The 17,543-nt window shown below is 45.0% G+C and overlaps 1 protein-coding gene and 1 pseudogene across 1 annotated transcript in view; one reads left to right on the top strand and one right to left on the bottom strand.

The window, feature by feature from the left end:
- Positions 1 to 17,543, top strand: part of VWA3B (von Willebrand factor A domain containing 3B) — a 205,646-nt gene that overhangs the window by 9,437 nt on the left and 178,666 nt on the right. Inside the window, exons 2-4 of the mRNA XM_060027679.1 lie at positions 2,717 to 2,811; positions 11,890 to 12,140; positions 14,325 to 14,484. Coding sequence (XP_059883662.1) covers positions 2,717 to 2,811; positions 11,890 to 12,140; positions 14,325 to 14,484 — 506 coding nt within the window. The remainder of the gene's footprint in view (positions 1 to 2,716; positions 2,812 to 11,889; positions 12,141 to 14,324; positions 14,485 to 17,543) is intronic.
- On the bottom strand, positions 6,129 to 8,146 carry LOC132435571 (polyadenylate-binding protein 4-like; annotated as a pseudogene).

Here is a 17,543-nt window from a genome sequence, read left to right as displayed (position 1 = left end):
CTTTAATATTTGTCCCAAAAGAAAACAGCTAGATTCTCATATCTGCTTTTTAAAAAATAACAGCTTTATTGAGATGTAATTCACATACTATACGATTCACCCATTTAAAGTGTGCAATTCAATATTTACAGATATGTGCAACCATCATCACAGTCAACTTTAGAACATTTTCATCACTGCAGAAAGAAACTGTGTACTTCTTAGCTATGCACCCTGCCCATCAGGCCCCAGCCCAAAGCAGTCTACTTTCTGTCTCTATAGATTTTCTTGTTCTGGACATTTTATATAAATGGAGTCATATAATATGTGGTGTTTTGTGACTGACATCTTTTACTTTTAAAAAAATTAATTAATTAATTTTTGGCTGAGTTGGGTCTTCGTTGCTGCGCGTGGGCTTTCTCTAGTTGTGGCGAGCAGGGGCTACTCTTCGTTGTGGTGCATGGGTTTCTCATTGCTGTGGCTTCTCGTTGTGGAGCACGGGCTCTAGGCAGGCGGGCTTCAGTAGTTGTGGCACGTGGGCTCAGTAGTTGGAGCTCACGGGCTCTAGAGTGCAGGCTTAGTAGCTGTGGTGCACGGGCTTAGTTGCATGGGGGATCTTCCCGGACCAGGGCTCGAACCCGTGTCCCCTGCATTGGCAGGCGGATTCTTAACCACTGCGCCACCAGGGAAGTCCCTGACACCTTTCACTTAATGTGATGTTTTTAAGATTCATCCATGTTGTAGCATGTGCCAGAACTTTATTCATTTTATGGCCAAATAAAATCAGGAGATGAATTGTATGGATATTCCACAGTTTGTTTATCCACTTACCAGTTGATGGGTGGAGAGCTGATTCTTATTCTAGCAAGCAGTTAACTTGGTTGGACTCAAACTCCAAACTCTGCCTCCCTTATTAAATGAATGCAAATCTCACCAATTTCCTTTTTTCAAGGATTAATGCTACTCCAGTTTCTGCCTGTTCTTGATTGCTCTCTAGTGCCTTCAAGTAGCTATTTTAATATTTTGTCCAGGGCTTATAATTTTTTTCTGTGTGAGAGTTAGCCAATAAAATCTACTTCACCATTATTGGATGCGGAATTCATAATGCCTTAATTTTAATTGGCTTTTAATTTAATTTTAATACAGCTATGGAGCCTTATATAGATTCACCTTCTTCAATTCTCAGAAAATAGCCCTCCCTCCTGACTCCAGATAAATGTCTTAGGTAAAGAGAGAATGCTGCTGGTGATTTGACGCTGCTCTGTAGATGTCAGTCAAGATGTTGAAATCAGGGGCTTCCCTGGTGGCGCAGTGGTTGAGAGTCCGCCTGCCGATGCAGGGGACACGGGTTCGTGCCCCGGTCCGGGAAGATCCCACATGCCGCGGAGCGGCTGGGCCAGTGAGCCATGGCCGCTGAGCCTGCGCGTCCGGAGCCTGTGCTCCGCAACGGGAGAGGCCGCAACGGTGAGAGGCCTGTGTACCGCAAAAAAAAAAAATGTTGAAATCAGGGGCTTCCCTGGTGGCGCAGTGGTTGAGAGTCCGCCTTCCGATGCAGGGGACACGGGTTCGTGCCCCAGTCCGGGAGGATCCCACATGCCGCGGAGCGGCTAGGCCCGTGAGCCATGGCCAATGAGCCTGCGCATCCGGAGCCTGTGCTCTGCAATGGGAGAGGCCACAACGGTGAGAGGCTCGCATACTGCAAAGAAAAAAAAAAAAAGATGTTGAAATCTTAGAAATGAAGATTTTAAAGATTGAGAGATTTATTGAGTGAGGTTATTGCTGATGGGATTCAAGTATCCATTCTTTGCTCTTTACTATTATGGACACTGAACTTCAGGACTTGTGAATTTTATCATTCCTGGTGATTTGGGACCAAACCTGGTCTCTAAAATTCAGCCTTGCCCCTTCTGCCTTTCCCAAGTAGGCCGTGATCCTGCCTCCCTAGAAAGGCAAAGGAAAGGAAGTGTTGGATCGAAGAGTACCACCACTCTCTCTACCACCTTTGAGACTTAATAATACTAACAATAACGGCAACAATAAAATAATTATCACAATAAAACAGCTCCATGAAGCCTTACCTCATCTCTGTCCTGCCAAGTCATAATTAGTCCTTGAAAGCTTCTGTTAGTTCTGCGAAGGAGTAAACATATGTTTCAGGAAGCACTGTACTCCCATTCTGTAAGCACTGTGTCTAGCGCATAGCGGTGCTCAATGAGTGTTTATGGGACGGATGTTGAACAGCTGAGCATATGCTCTGAGAAGAAAGTGGTCTTGACATCCTGTATGAGTGTTCTGACTCTATTCCCTACTTGCTTCATCTCACTCATTTATTCATGAATCCCCACTCGAGAGAACAGTAGATAATATCTAAGTTTAATTTTTAAAATTCTGAAAACTAAGCCCAAGTCCTGAATAAAAGATCTCCGGAATTAAACACAGTTTCTATGTCATCTTTTTGACCTCTGCCTTAATCATTCTGGACAAAAGAACCAGGAGACCAAGAAACAAACCCTGTTCTTCCTCCCCGTTCATTCATGCATCACAGGATTTCACATGTCGTAAACAGTCACATTTATCATAGCACCTAGAAATACTTCGTTATCTAGAACAGAATACTAAGCATCACGGATTATTGGTGTCCCTGGGGATATAATCTGATGTCAGAGAATAGCATTTTGAAATAAAAATAAGTGTTGATAATGTACCATTTTGACTGCTTTTCTTTATAAACATGCAGATTATGTGACGTCTCTGGGGAGACTTGTGGCTTCCCGGTATGCAGACGGCCTGTTTCCACGGATCTATACAACGGAAGATGGCAGAGCGTACAATGTAAGTCAGAGTTCCCTCGATGGATGGCCAGGTCCTGGGACATGCTACTGAGGTCTACATGGAGAGGCAGGCAGGCCAAGGCCTTATCAGGGCTGGAGGATTTCTTCTGTGTGTAGACAGTGGTGAATGTCACGGCCCAGGAACTGGAGAGAGAAGCACTTGACCCATTAGAGATGAGAGCAGAAAGGTCTTGACCGGAGGTGAAAACCTTTGCATATCAACACTTTGTTTTGCCTGGAAAATAAAGAAACAAAGCAGTATGACAGAAGTTAGTTGACAGGCAAGCACAAGCTGCTGTTATCTGGTAGATGCTCTAGGAATAGAGGACCCCTGATGCAGGTAGTAGTGGACAGAGATTGAGTGGCATCTGTTACTGGAGTCCTTCATTCCCAGCAATTCAACACGTGATTCCTGCGCACCCTTAACACGTCAGGTGCTGTGCACACCCCGGCCACCACAGGGAGCTCCAGAGACACACGTCCCATCATGTTGCTTCCTGGATACTTTTTCATGTCACTTTACATTCACGTACCACCTGGATGGTTATTTCTTAACATTTAAAAAATGTACATTACTTTTATTTTCATTTTTATTTTGGTGGCGCTGCGCAGCTTTTTAAATCTGAACCACCTTAAAATCAATGTGGCAGTATTGAAAACGTCTGTCTTTGCCATCTAATTCCACCCACATGGCCCCTATGACATGGTCCCACCCTGGTTTCTGTGTTGTGGTAGAGGTTTGTAGTAAGTGCCGTGAACTCTGGCGAGGGAGTTAGGAATTCTGCCGACACGGGGGCGTGGGGAGGGGGCTGGGATGAGAACGAAAGGAGTTGAAGGCAGAGGGGCCAGCGTGAAAACGTAGAATTACATGGTGTGTTCCGAAGACACATTTTCCTTAACCATTTAGGTGTTTGGGGGTGTTGTGAAGATTGTTAAAGTTGTTTTTTTTAAAGTACCAGATCTTTTAATGTCTGATTCTTCACAGCATAGGGTACACTTTTTTCTTATTCCTTTTGTCTGTCTCCTGCCTCCCTACACCCTGAAAGGCCTTGCACGATTTTGCCTGACCTGTGTGAACGATGCTTTATTTGTAAGTCACCTTTCAGGGGCAGCCCCTAGAGTGTTGGTGGCAGCCCTGGGTGATCAAGTGATCCAGGTACAGGGGAGCTTGGCCTGAGAGACAAGAGGACATAGGACAAAGGCTGTGAGCGGGAGGATGGGTAGTGGGGTGGCATCCCTTAGAGGAAGCCAGGCAGATGTGCTGGCATGTTTAGAAGCATTTTCAGAAATATTTTTGGCATATTATGCTTAGGCAGATGTTTCAGTGAGATTTTTTTTTTTCATCTGCCTTTGCTGATCTCTCTTTTCTTCTACCTAATTTCTCCCCCAGCCCAACCCAGTTTTCTCTGGAGTGTCTGAATTTTATCTAGATTTGTTGAATACAAATTTTTTTAATTTAATTTTTTATTAGAGTACATTGTTTATTAACATTGTTGTGTTAGTTTCAGGTGTACAAAGTGATTTAGTTATACATATACACATATCCATTCTTTTTCAGATTCTTTTCCCATATGTTATTACAGATGATTGAGTAGAGTTTCCTGTGTTATACAGTAGGTCCTTGTTGATTTTATATACAGTAGTGGGTATATGTTAATCCCAAACTCCTGATTTATCCTCCCCCCGCCACCTTCCCCCTTTGGTAACCATAAGTTTTTTCTCAAAGTCTGTTGAGTCTGCTTCCGTTCTGTAAATAAGTCCATTTGTATCATTTTTTTAAATTCCACATATAAGTGATATCATATGATATTTGTCTTTCTTGTCTGACTTCACTTAGTATGATAATCTCTAGGTTGAATACAAATTTGATGTCATTTATGAAACGATACAATTCAACGCCAGATGCAAATATGATACAGATGCATTTTTTGTTATATTCATTCGTTTTATTTTTCAGATTCCACATGTGATTACACAATATTTGTCTTTCTCTGTCTGACTTATTTCACTGAGCATAATATCCTCCAGATCCATCCATGTTGTTGCAAATGGCAAGCTTTCATTATTTTTTTATGGCTGAGTAATATTCTATTTATGGCTGAGTAAAATTCTGAGTAATATTCTATTCTATTGTGTGATATATGTATATATATATATATCACATCTCCTTTATCCATTCATATGTTGATGAATACTTACGTTGCTTCCATAGCTTCCATTATCTGGCTACTGTAAATAATGCTGCTATGAACATTGGGCTGCATGTATACCTACGAATTAGCATTTTCATTTTATTTGGATATATACCCAGGAGAATTGCTGGATTATATGCCAGTTCTATTTTTAGTTTTTTGAAGAACTTCCATACTGTTTTTCATAGGGGCTGCACCAATTACATTTCCACCAACAGTGTAGGAGGGTTCCGTTTTCTCCATTTCCTGAGCATTTGTTATTTGTGGTCTTTTTTTTTAAAACATTTTTAAGGCTTTTCATCTCTATTTTAAAAAAAATTTTTTTTTACTTTATTTTTTACTTTTAGCTGCATTGGGTCTTCCTTGCCATGCACGGGTTTTCTCTAGTTGCCGCAAGAGGGGGCTACTCTTCATCGCGGTGCGCGGGCTTCTCACTGCGGTGGCCTCTCTTGTTGCGGAGCACAGGCTCTAGGTGCGCGGGCTTAGCAGTTGTGGCTCTCGAGCTTTAGAGCACAGGCTCAGTAGTTGTGGCGCATGGGCTTAGTTGCTCCGCGGCATGTGGGATCCTCCCGGACTAGGGCTCGAACCCGTGTCCCCTGCATTGGCAGGCGGACTCCCAACCACTGCGCCACCAGGGAAGCCCTATTTGTGGTCTTTTTGATGATAGCCATTCTGACAGGTGTGAGCTGATATCTCATTGTGGTTTTGATTTGCATTTCTCTGATGATTAGTGACGTTGAGCATCTTTTCATGTGCCTGTTGACCATCTGTATGTCTTCTTTGGGAAAATGTCTATTTAGATCTTCTGCCCATTTTTTCCATTTTTTTTTTAATGGAGATTTTTTTCTTTATTGAGAAACTTGGGTAAGACTTGGGTACATCAAATAAAATCAATTTCTGGGGGGAAAAATCAAAACTCACAATAGAAAAAAAAAGTTAACACTGTCTGCGCCATATCAGAACCCAAAGAATATAATCTTTCAATTGAAAAATTCTAGGCGCTTCAGAATTGACCTTTTGATACAAAATGACCTACTAAATTTGCAATTTGTGGGTCTTGGTGTTGAGGTCCATAGGACGAGCTAGGGCATCTTCAAACCTTGAGCTGAATTCCATGAGGGGTTATTTGGCTTTTGAATCGGTTTGTCCTTGTCTAAGAGGTAGCAGCAGCAACAGCGCCCACCTTCTGGCCACCTTCTTTCTTGGCATGATGAGCCTGTAGGACCGCCACAGCTTCATCCACCTTGGAGCGGAGAGACTCAGGGACTCCAGCACGTGCAGCAGCTCCGAGCTGTCAATCTCCAGCAGCATCCCCGTAATCCTCCCGGCCAGGTTTGAGTGCATCATCTGGTTGAGCAGGAACAAACGTTCACCCAGCATCTGCTTCTGTTCCTGGGGGTGTGCTGCGGCCAGCATGGAGACGGTCAGTGGCTCCTGCCCTTGCATATGGACCACAAGCTGGGGTGCCTGCAGGGGCTGGATGGCTGGGTGAGGGCTGCGGACACTGGAGGCGTATTCGTAAGGTGCAACAGCCCGAGCAGCAGCGGCAGCAACAGCAGCACGAGGCGCTAGGTTCTGCCCAGCTGCGGAAACACCTCCAGACTGGCAGCTGTCAGTCAGCCCTTGCTGGCGGCACCAGCCCCACCAAAGTCAATAGCCAAGCGGTCTGGGCACTCAGACCCGACTCTGAGTGGTAGTAGGGAGGCTGCGAGAGGCTGGAGCATTACCAGCTGGAGCCAGATGGCGAAGGGCTGGACGACGCCCAGACTGGCGTATAGCACTTGGCATTCCTTGGAAGCCTTGAGGTCTCCCACCTTGCTGCCAGCGTGGATTAGGCCTCATCTGTGCTAACTGGTTAGGTAATACGGAGGTCTTCCCTGAGCCTGTGGAACTGCTGGCACAAAGTAGCCCCCAGCTGCAGGCTGGAACTGATTTCAGATGGCATTGGCAGGGAGCGCTCTTATCCCAACCACCCAATGCATATACTGGTAGGTCAGGTGAGCCTTTCTCTCTTCCTTTCTCTGGGCCAGGGCGACATACAGTGGCTTGGAGCCCATGATGCGTCCGTTCATCTCTGTGACTGCTTTGGTTGCCTCTTCAGGGGATGAGAAGCAGACAAAGCCAAACTCTTTGCTTCTCCCATCCTCCAGCATCACCTTAGCACTGGTGATTGATCCCAAAGGAGAAAACTCTTTCCTTAACTTCTCATCATCAATGGTCTCATCCAAGTTCTTAATGTAGAGATTCACCCTCTGACAGTGACTAATTCTCTCCTGTTTCAGCTGTTCAAATTTTCGCTTTAACTCGGCCTGCTGTTCCACTTTCTCCTGCGCACGGCCGACGAAAATGACTTTCCCACTGATTTCTTTTCCATTCATCTCTTCCACGGCCTTATTGGAATCCTCGTGCTTTACGTAACTCACAAAGCCAAAGCCTTTGGATTTCCCACTGGGATCTCTCGTCACCTTGACACTTACCAAACTGGCTGAATAGCTCTTTCAGACTCATCATCCACCTCTTCCCCAGAGTTTTTCGTGAATTCCTTGGCTTTGGCTCCAAGCTCAGCTTCTCGCTCTTTTCGAGACTTGAACCTGCCCACAAACACTTTGTGGTCATCGAGGAGCATGCAGTTCATCTTCTCGATGGCCCTGTCGGCAGCTTCCTGGGTCTCGAAGTGGACAAAGACGTAACCCTTAGAGCCGTTCTCATCACACACTACCTTGCAGGACAGACTGTTTCCAAAAGCAGAAAAAGTATCATAAAGTGCCTTGTTATCTATAGATTTGTCCAGGTTTTTGATGAAGACGCTTCCCACGCCAGATTTTCTCAAAGAGGGATCCCTCTGAGACTACATGTTACCGATTGGCTTTCTCTTAATCACATCAAAGTTCATGGTATCCAAAGCCCGCTCAGCGTCAGCCGGCTGCCGGAAGTTGACGTACGCATAACCCAGGGAGTGGCGGGTGATCATATCGCGGCAGACCCAGACGGACAGCGCAGACCCAGACGGACAGCGCAGACCCAGACGGACAGCACAGGCCCCGGAGGACTGAACTTTTCGTTCAGCACGGCCTCGGTGACGTCTGAGTGCAGGTCACCCACGTACAGGGAGGCTATGGGGTAGCTGCTGGCTGCAGCGTTCATCTCCCCACCACCCTGAGCCCCGCCAGGAGGACTTCTTAGAGGGACCACACAGGACAAAGGGGGTTTCCGCTCGGAGCCGTGGCCCGTGCCGCGGCTCACAGGTGGCAGTGAAGCTCAGAGAAGCTGGAGTGGGCTCCGCGGGCCGGAGAGGAGTCTGGGGGCGGCTCGGAGGAGACTGCCAAACCGCAGACAAAAGGCTCTCAAAACCAATATGGCCCTCCCTGGGAGTTTGCAATTTTCAGCTGTCCTGGTCTGGAAGCTCCCAATTTCAAAAAATGAAAAAAATTAAAACGGGGACTGTCCTCCAAATTACAAAAATTCTTCCAGAGGCAACCCCGTGGTGCCCACGGCGGCCTCCGGAACGTGCGTTTCTCTATAAAAATAGGCCTCGGGCTCCTGGCGGTTTAAGATTACGGCAGCCCGGGAAAACGGGAAACCAAATATTTGTCGGTGCCGACTCTGCAAGCCCCCGGGCTGCCCGAGCGCGCAGGCGCCACCCACGCCAGGCAGGCGAAGGGCAGCGCGGACACGTGCAGCGCGGAGGCCGGCGTGCGGGGGGCGGGTGCGGCGGGCTCGGGCTGCCACGCGGCGCGGCCGGGTGGCGTAAGGAAGTGCGTGGACGCGGGCGCGCGAGCGGCTCACCACCGGACCGGCGGGCGGGGACTGACGGGCGGGGACCGACGGGCGCCCGGGGGCGGCGGCGGCGGCGTGGGGCAGGCAGGAAGCGTGCCATAGTGACTTCCCCACGGGTCCTCTGAGGAGGATTCGCTCTTTTTTTTCTTTCTTTTTTTTTTTTTTTTTGCGGTACGCGGGCCTCTCACTGTTGTGGCCTCTCCCGTTGCGGAGCACAGGCTCCGGACGCGCAGGCTCAGCGGCCATGGCTCACGGGCCCAGCCGCTCCGCGGCATGTGGGATCCTCCCGGACCGGGGCACGAACCCGTGTCCCCTGCATCGGCAGGCGGACTCTCAACCACTGCGCCACCAGGGAAGCCCTCTTTCTTTCTTTTTTTAAAAGATTTAAAAGCGTTTCCGGATTTCTTTTCTTTTTTATCTTTTTCTGTTTTTTTTTTTTCTTTCTTCAGGCTGCTAGGCCTGAAAGCGGCGGAGGCTGCGGCGACCCAGGGCGGAGAGTGAGTTGTTTGTTTTTTTTGATATTGATTTGTATGACTCTATATTTTGGATATTAATCCCTTATCAGTCATATCATTTGCAAATATTTTCTCCCGTTCAGAAGGTTGTCTTTTCATTTTGCCAGTGGTTTCATATGTTGTGCAAAAGCTTTTCAGTTTAATTAGGTCCCATTTGTTCACTTTTGCTTTTGTTTCCTTTGCCTTAGGAGACAGATTCAAAAAGATATTGCTGCGATTTATGTCAAAGAGTGTTCTTCCTATGTTTTCCCCCAGGAGTTTTATGGTTTCCAGTATTACATTTAGGTCTTTAATTCATTTTGAGGTTATTTTTGTAGGCGGTGTGAGAAAATATTCTAATTTTATTCTTTTACAAGTAGCTGTCTAGTTTTCCCAGCACCACTTATTGAAGAGAGTGTCTTTTCCCAATTGTATATTCTTGTCTCTTTTGCATAAATTAATTGACCATAAATGCATGGGTTTATTTCTGGGCTGTCTGTTCTGCGTCGTTGATCTATGTGTCTGCTTTTGTTCCAGTACCATACTGTTTTGATTGCTGGCTTTGTAGTATAGTCTGAAGTCAGGGAACATGATACCACCAGCTCTGTTCTTCTTTCTAAAGATTGCTTTGGCTATTCGCGGTCTTTTGTGTTTTCATACAAATTTTAAAATTATTTGTGCTAGTTCTGTGAAAAACGCCATTGATGTTTTGATAAGGCTGGCATAAATATATAGGTTGCCTTGGGTAGTATGGTCATTTTAACAATATTAATTCTTCCAATCCATGAACACAGTATATCTTTCTATCTGTGTCATCTTTAATTTCTTTCATTAGTGTCTTAATAGTTTTCTGAGTACAGGTCTTTTACCTCCTTAGATTTATTCCTAGGTATTTTATTCTTTTTGATGTGATAGTAAACGGGATTGTTTTCTTAATTTCTCTTTCTGGTAGTTCATTGTTAGTGTATAGAACTACAACAAATTTCTGTATACTAATTTTGTATCCTGAATTCATTGATGAACTCTGGTAGTTTTTTGGTGGTGTCTTTAGGATTTTCTATGTATAGTATCATGTCATTTGCAAACAGTGACAGTTTTACTTCTTCCTTTCCAATTTGAATTCCTTTTATTTCTTTTTTGTCTGATTGCTCTGGCTAAGACTTACAATACTATGTTGAATTAAAGTGGCAAGAGCAGGCATCCTGGTCTTGTTCCTGATCTTAGAGGAAATGCTTTCAGCTTTTCACCATCAAGTATGCTGTGAGCTATAGGTTTATCATATATGGCCTTTATTTTGTTGAAGTCTGTTCCCTCTATATCCACTTTGTCGAGAGTTTTTTTTTTTTTATCATAAATGGATATTAAGTTTTGTCAGAAACTTTTTCTGCATCCATTGAGATGATCATATGATTTTTATTCTTCAGTTTGTTAAAGTGGTGTATTGCATTTATTGATTTGCAGGTACTGAACCATCCTTGCATCTCTGGAATAAATCCCACTTGATCATGATATATGATCCTTTTAATGTATTTTTGGATTTGGTTTGCTAATATTTTGTTGAAGAGTTTTGCATCTATGTGAATCAGTGATAAGCCTGTAATTTTCTCTTTTTGTGATAATCTGGTTTTGGTATCGGTGATGCTGGCCGAATGAGTTTGGAAGTGTTCTTTCCTTTGCAATTTTTGTGGAATAGTTTGAGAAGGATAGGTGTTAACTCTTCCCTAAATGTTTGGTAGAATTCACCTGTGAAGCCATCTGGTTCTACATTTTTGTTTTGGGGGAGTTGTTGGTTTTTTTTTTTATTACTGATTAAATTTCATTACTGATAATTGACCTGTTCATATTTTCTGTGTCTTCCTGGTTCCATCTGGGAGATTTGTGCATTTCTTCTAGGTTGTTCATTTTGTTGGTGTATAGTTGTTCATAGCAATCTCTTATGATCCTTTGTATTTCTGTAATGTTGGTTGTAAGTTTTTCTTTTTCATTACTGGTTTTATTGATTTGGGCACTCTCTTTTTTTCTCTGTGAGTCTGGCTAAAGGTTTATCAGTTTTGTTTATCTTTCAAAGAACCAACTCTTAGTTTCGTTGTTATTTTCTATTGCTTCTTTAGTCTCTATTTCATTTATTTCTGCTCTGATCTTTATGATTTCCTTCTTTCTACTAACTCCGTGTTTTGTTTGTTCATCTTTTTCTAGTTCCTTTAGGAACTTTTTTCCCCTCTGCCTTTGCTAATCTCTCTTTTCTTCTACCTAATTTCTTAAAGTACCCCTGAGCATTTTCAGATAAAAATAATTCTGTAACTAGAAAGGTTAAACACAATCTGGAAACACGTTTTTTTAAAAAGAGTGCTATATTTTTGAATAGATTTCATCACCGTGTTTCCTTCTATGGGGAATTATCCAAGGGTTTTTCAGTTGAAAGATTGGAAGACTTCCTCCTGGATTATGTGGAGTTTGAAGGATCATCTATGAAACTGTTATTAATGTACAGTTCTTGATGGCATAGCCCATGACTCAGTGGGCCCTATTGTTCCTGGCTGCAATGTGGTTCAAATGACTTGATTTGGTGTGCTTTTATTAATTTTATTTTATTTTGTTACTTTTATTTTCATTAAGTTGACAGCCAAATCAGAACTGATCTATCAGTATGTGGAACACTTAACACAAGCTGTGGAGAGCTACAAGCAGCGGATGGACTGGCTCACCAGCAACAGCCGGCAGATATTTGGTGTCATCTTGGAACAGTGCATCACCATAGTGCTGGATTGTGGCGGCATGCTGGAGGAGGAGCTTAATCTGTGCCAAGATGCTCTAATCATGGTCCTCCAGGAGCAGGTGGCTCACATAGCCAAGTTCAATATCATATGGTGAGTTCCCATAGGAAAGGAGTATTTCCCTGAAACTTCATGAGGAATTTTCATGTATTTGGAGTTAAGGAGCATAACTAACACAGTTAGATCTGTGGGGAGGGAGGAGCTATAATCTTGTAATTTCCTAGAATATATCATTCCAGCAGAAAACCCACAATGAGTAAATCTTAAAAACTTTTATCTGCTTTGTATATGGCATCTTAGTTTTCAAATTGGAAGATACTTTAAAACGTTGTTTTCTTCAGTGTATGGTATGGCAAGGTCAAAATATAAGAATGTAAATTCTTAAAATTCCTTCATACGTTTTAGACTTTAGGTTCAATAATGAATTCCAGTGTCACAAATTTCACTGCTTTGCAGATTGAGTTTGCAGCTCATATTGATTTCCCCTGTAAGTTGACCCCCTTTAATCAGAACAACAGGTGGCTGGCTTTATAGACTTTCCCATATTTCAGATTTTTCACAATCAATTTTTTACAGATTCTTGTATTCAAGAGAATTTGGACTTCAGCACTGACTTCTCATGTGGAACAGTGGCTGTACTTCCCTGACAGAAAACATCTGGATGAGAGGGACATCTATCTAATTGAGTTTTTCTTTTTTAAATCTTTTTTTTTTTTTTTTGGTGGTACGCGGGCCTCTCACTGTTATGGCCTCTCCCGTTGCGGAGCCACAGGCTCCGGATGCGCAGGCTCAGCGGCCATGGCTCATGGGCCCAGCCGCTCTGCAGCATGTGAGATCTTCCCAGACTGGGGCACGAACCCGTGTCCCCTGCATCGACAGGCGGACTCTCAACCACTGCGCCACCAGGGAAGCCCGAGTTTTTCTTTTTTAAGTAAAATATTTTCAGCTAAACAGATGACACCTTTGAGGATGCTGCCTAATTGTGTTCTAGCCCAAGTTTCTATTTCTGTCGCAGTTATATTATTGAAGGAATTAAGTGATTAAGTCTACAGTGCTTTAGCTTCCTTGGAAATGTGTAGCATAGATGCCACTCAGCCAGATTCTCTACCCAAAGGGCCACACAGAGGTAAGGCAGCCTCTGTATCTGGAGGTGGGCTAGGAGGGGCAAATCAGGCTGATTCATTTAGTCCAGGATTCACGTAATTCTTATAATTACAAATTCATAAGTGATTCATAAAATTCGTTTAATTATAAACACAGAGATAAACTCAAGTGGCCCTTGTTTTTTGGGGGTATTCCATCACATTTCTAAGCTCAAATTAAATGATTGAATTAAAATGTTCCAGGATTTAAAAACTTACGGTCTGCTGAACTCAGAACAATACTATTTTTGATCCAAAAAAAGGTAACTGATGGGAATCTTTCAGAACAATGAAAACAATGTAATAAAAGAATTAGAAATAAAATTGTGGGGTAACAAAATTGTTGCTGATTTGCAAATCTTAATGCTGTGAATCCTTATAAACTTAACTATTCACAGAAGACAGTTGCATCTAAACCTTCCTATTTTTTTTTTTTTTTTGCGCGGTACGCGAGCCTCTCACTGTTGTGGCCTCTCCCGTTGTGGAGCACAGGCTCCGGACGCGCAGGCTCAGTGGCCATGGCTCACGGGCCCAGCCACTCCGCAGCATGTGGGATCTTCCCGGGCCGGGGCATGAACCCGTGTCCCCTGCCTCGGCAGGCAGACTCTCAACCACTGCGCCACCAGGGAAGCCCTAAGCCTTCCTGTTTATGAAAATAACTTTCCTCAATAATTTTTTTGACATTAGAAATTTTTTATTGAAATATAGTTGATTTACAATGTGGTGTTAGTTTCAGGTATACAGCAAAGTGATTCAGTTTTATATGTGTATATACATATATTCCTTTTTAGATTCTTTTCCATTATAGGTTATTACAAGATATTGAGGGTAGTTCCCTGTGCACGTTCCTCAGTAATTTTAATGCAATTGTTGATGTTCGAATTTTTGAGATTTTTAAATTCTCCTGTAAGCATTGTTTTTCCCAGTCAGTACAGCTTATGGAAGGTCATAGTGCTTTGGAAACCTGCCTTAAACAGCTCGCCTGTTTTCTCGGTAACTTTGAGAGGGCTGGGAGCTGTGTTTTCTTTCTCTCAGCTCTGGTGACATTGGGTGTCTTGCTGCTCGTAGCTGTGAGACTGAGGGCTGACAGCTACATCGAGCACTGCCAGTGACAGCCCCATGCGGTCCCTTTCAGGGTTTCTCAAGAGCCTGTGAAATGGCAGGAAGGTGCTGTTCCTGTGACTGCACAGTCCATAGCCGCTGCCATCAGCTGGGTTGAGAAATCGCCTTTTGAGCTGGCTCTGAGCCAGACTAGCCGCTTAGACGCTCTGCTGGAGGCGGGGAGAGACGAATCGGTAAGTGTGTGTCTGTGTCTGCTCCCACGTCACTCAGTATCCGCATACTGCCTTCCAGCCGAGCTTGGGCCCTTCCAATTGCTTCCCACAGAGACTGCATCCTTGGCATTCAAGAGCCCCAGCAGTCTTAATCCTGTTCACCTCTGAATTTGGAACCAATTGATAAATAGGTGACCGGCCCCAGATGGGGATCAAAAGAGCATCTCTGGTGATGGCAGAGCTGGACCAACCAAAATGAGACTCTAACACCTGAGCCTGGCTGGGCTTCCCCTAGGGGGCGTCATTGGGGCCGCAGGGCAGGCCCTCATTTCGCCGCTGCCAGGAGAGCCACGTGCTGCTCACAGCCCCCGAGCATCGAGAAAGGAAGGGAGTGAGGCCGTGAGCGTGCACCTCTAATGCTTCAGTTCCACTCTTGCTCTCCTGGCAATTAGATAAACCCATCTCTTATGGGAGGAGAGGTTGGAAGACTCGTCACTGAACCTTGAGGATGAGGAAATAGGGTTTCCCAGCATCCATGCTCTGAATCTTTCCCAGTTCCTCTTCTTCACAGATGGGTCTATCATGTGCTTTCCAAGGTGAAGTGTATCCCAGTCAGTGTGTCATCCGTTCCTGAATGCTGATGCATTCACATAAGCTTTTTGATAGGGACCTTTCAGATATAAAGCTTTACCTGGAAGCAGTGATTCACTGGTGGTGTTTTATATCTCTTTTAGCCACAAGAGTGTGTGTTTTTGTGAGCAGCTCTAATGGTGGGACTGTTAAGGGTAGTGACGGCTAGAGAGGAAGTACTCTGGGCACATGAGGTCCTTAGGCCAGCCTTACTCCCCAGGTAGGGATAGGTCTGCTTTCTTTTGGGATACAGATGCTTAACTAATCCTTACTAATTGATTAATATTAATTAATACTTAATTGCTTCTTCCACTCTGGAATCCCGGGGATTCTGCAGGTTTCAAGCTTTACTCTGCCGCATTAAGAAGTCCTTTCTTGGGCAAGGTGGCCATGTGCTGGCACCTTCAAAGGAGAGCTCCCAGTGGTCACCAGACTGTGTTTATTGATACTGAGGGTGATGGTTTGAAATTGGAAACATACTGCTTATCCTCAGAAACCCAGAGGAACAAATGTTTCCCATTAAAGAAGAATGAAATGCAAGCAACTTTGTTCTTTGGCCTTTTAAGTTTGTTTTAACATCTGTAAAAATTCAAATGTCTGGACACCTTAATAAGCATTCAAGAAATGGAATATTTCACAGGCTCTTGGACGTGTGTATGTGTGTGTGTGTGTGTGTGTGTGTGTGTGTGTGTGCGTTTGTGTGCACGTGTGCGCGCGTACCTGGGTGCTCTCCTTCTTTGTCTGTTTACCTGGCTCCCCGGTCATAGGTGGCTCTGGCAACCTGACCTGACTGCAAGATTTCCTGGTGACCTTGACTTTCTGTTTTACTTCCCTCTGGTTTGTATGTCTCCTTTCTCTGGGGGGTTTTTCCCTATCCCAGGGAATGTGTAACAATTTAGTGAGTTCCAGGGAAGTTCTGTAGAAGAGGAATAACCAAGAAAGAAGCTTCCAGGCACTGGTCATCAAATGTCATGCGAAAACTCTTGAGAAGAGACCACGGGGTATGAAAGATGCTAAACATATTCAGACCGTGGTATTCTCCACCCAGAGCTTATATCTGGCTGTGGTCCTGAGGAAGAGTTTAGTAAATGCAACTGCCTCCCATATAAAAATGCCATGCTCTGTGTCTTACGAGGAGTAAAGAAAAGCATGCACGGGGACTTCCCTGGCAGTCCAGTGATTAAGACTCCGTGCTTCCACTGCAGGGGGCATGGGTCTGATCCCTGGTTGGGGAACTAAGATCCTGCATATCTTGCGGGGCGGCCAAAAGCAACCCCAGAAAAGCATGCATGTGTTAGGGGTGGGGAGAGAAACGGTTCCCATAAAGACCCGCTGCTCTGCCCTGAGCCCCTCACGTCCACCCCAGTGAGTTTCCAGTTGGTCCATGTGGCTGCAGTTTGCTATGAACGGAAAGGATTTAAAGCTTAAGAAGTGTCTTGAACAGTAAATCTAAAACCCCAGCCTTTTCCTGCTCACGATAACCTGCTTTGAGTTTTCATCTCCCTCCGTGAGTGGATCCTGAGAGGAAGCAAGACAGTGGGTATTGTCTCGTGTTCAAAGATTAACAGGGAAGTGGGTTTTTGTACCCGTTCCATGTGAAGAGGGAGGGCTGACTGATGGGCTTGGTTACGATGGGGGAGGATGCCCAGAGCCCACTGGCCTCCGGGACTGGTCTTTGTAACCATGGGTGGGCCAGGAAGGTTTACCAGAGACAGATGACAGAGCGTGAGCCTTCGGGCCCAGGAAGAGCCCGGGCCGAGCGTGGGGTCTGTTTAAATCGTGTATCTCGTAGTGGCGCACGAAGAGCACTGTTGGTGGATGAATTACTGGTGTACCCTGTAAAAAAGAACCTGGTGCATGGGAAGGGCAGCCCCTGGAGTACTGAGGAGGTGTTTAGAGTGGCTGGTGTTGCCCTCAGAGCCCAGGCATGTGTCTGGCACAGGGTTTCTACTCTGCAGCGTCCTCTGGTCCCTGGATGCGTCTTTTGGAAGTTGGTAGCTTCCCTGGCCTTGTTGAGGAGGGGTGCTGTGTCAGGGGGCCCTGGATGGCCAGCTGACCCAGGACGAGAAGGGTCCTTAGGAAAGAGATGGCTGTTTACCCAAAGCCCCAGTTCCCAGCTACCTAAGGGAGGGGGACCTGCCTTCTGCTTTCAAAGGCGCCTGTATTTCTCTTTGTGTTCTCTCATCCTCTCTTCCATCTACCCGATAGGCACAAATTTGTTTACTTGTTTTTAAAAAAGTCATATTCACTGAGAGACTAGGTGGGTGAATTAGAGGCAGACCCCCATGACTCCATAAGGAACCCTCACCACTGAACAGTGAGCAGAAGGCCTGGCCACATCGGTCATGACCCTGGCACTTCATTTTCCTCCTTGCTGCGGCTCAGACAGGCATCACATCTTTTCATCTTTGCCTTAGCATTGCCTAGCAATGGCAGTGCCTAGCATGGGC

Source organism: Delphinus delphis, chromosome 12, assembly GCF_949987515.2.
Source record: "Delphinus delphis chromosome 12, mDelDel1.2, whole genome shotgun sequence".
Classification (NCBI taxonomy): domain Eukaryota; kingdom Metazoa; phylum Chordata; class Mammalia; order Artiodactyla; family Delphinidae; genus Delphinus; species Delphinus delphis.
This window is presented reverse-complemented; position numbering and strand designations above follow the sequence as displayed.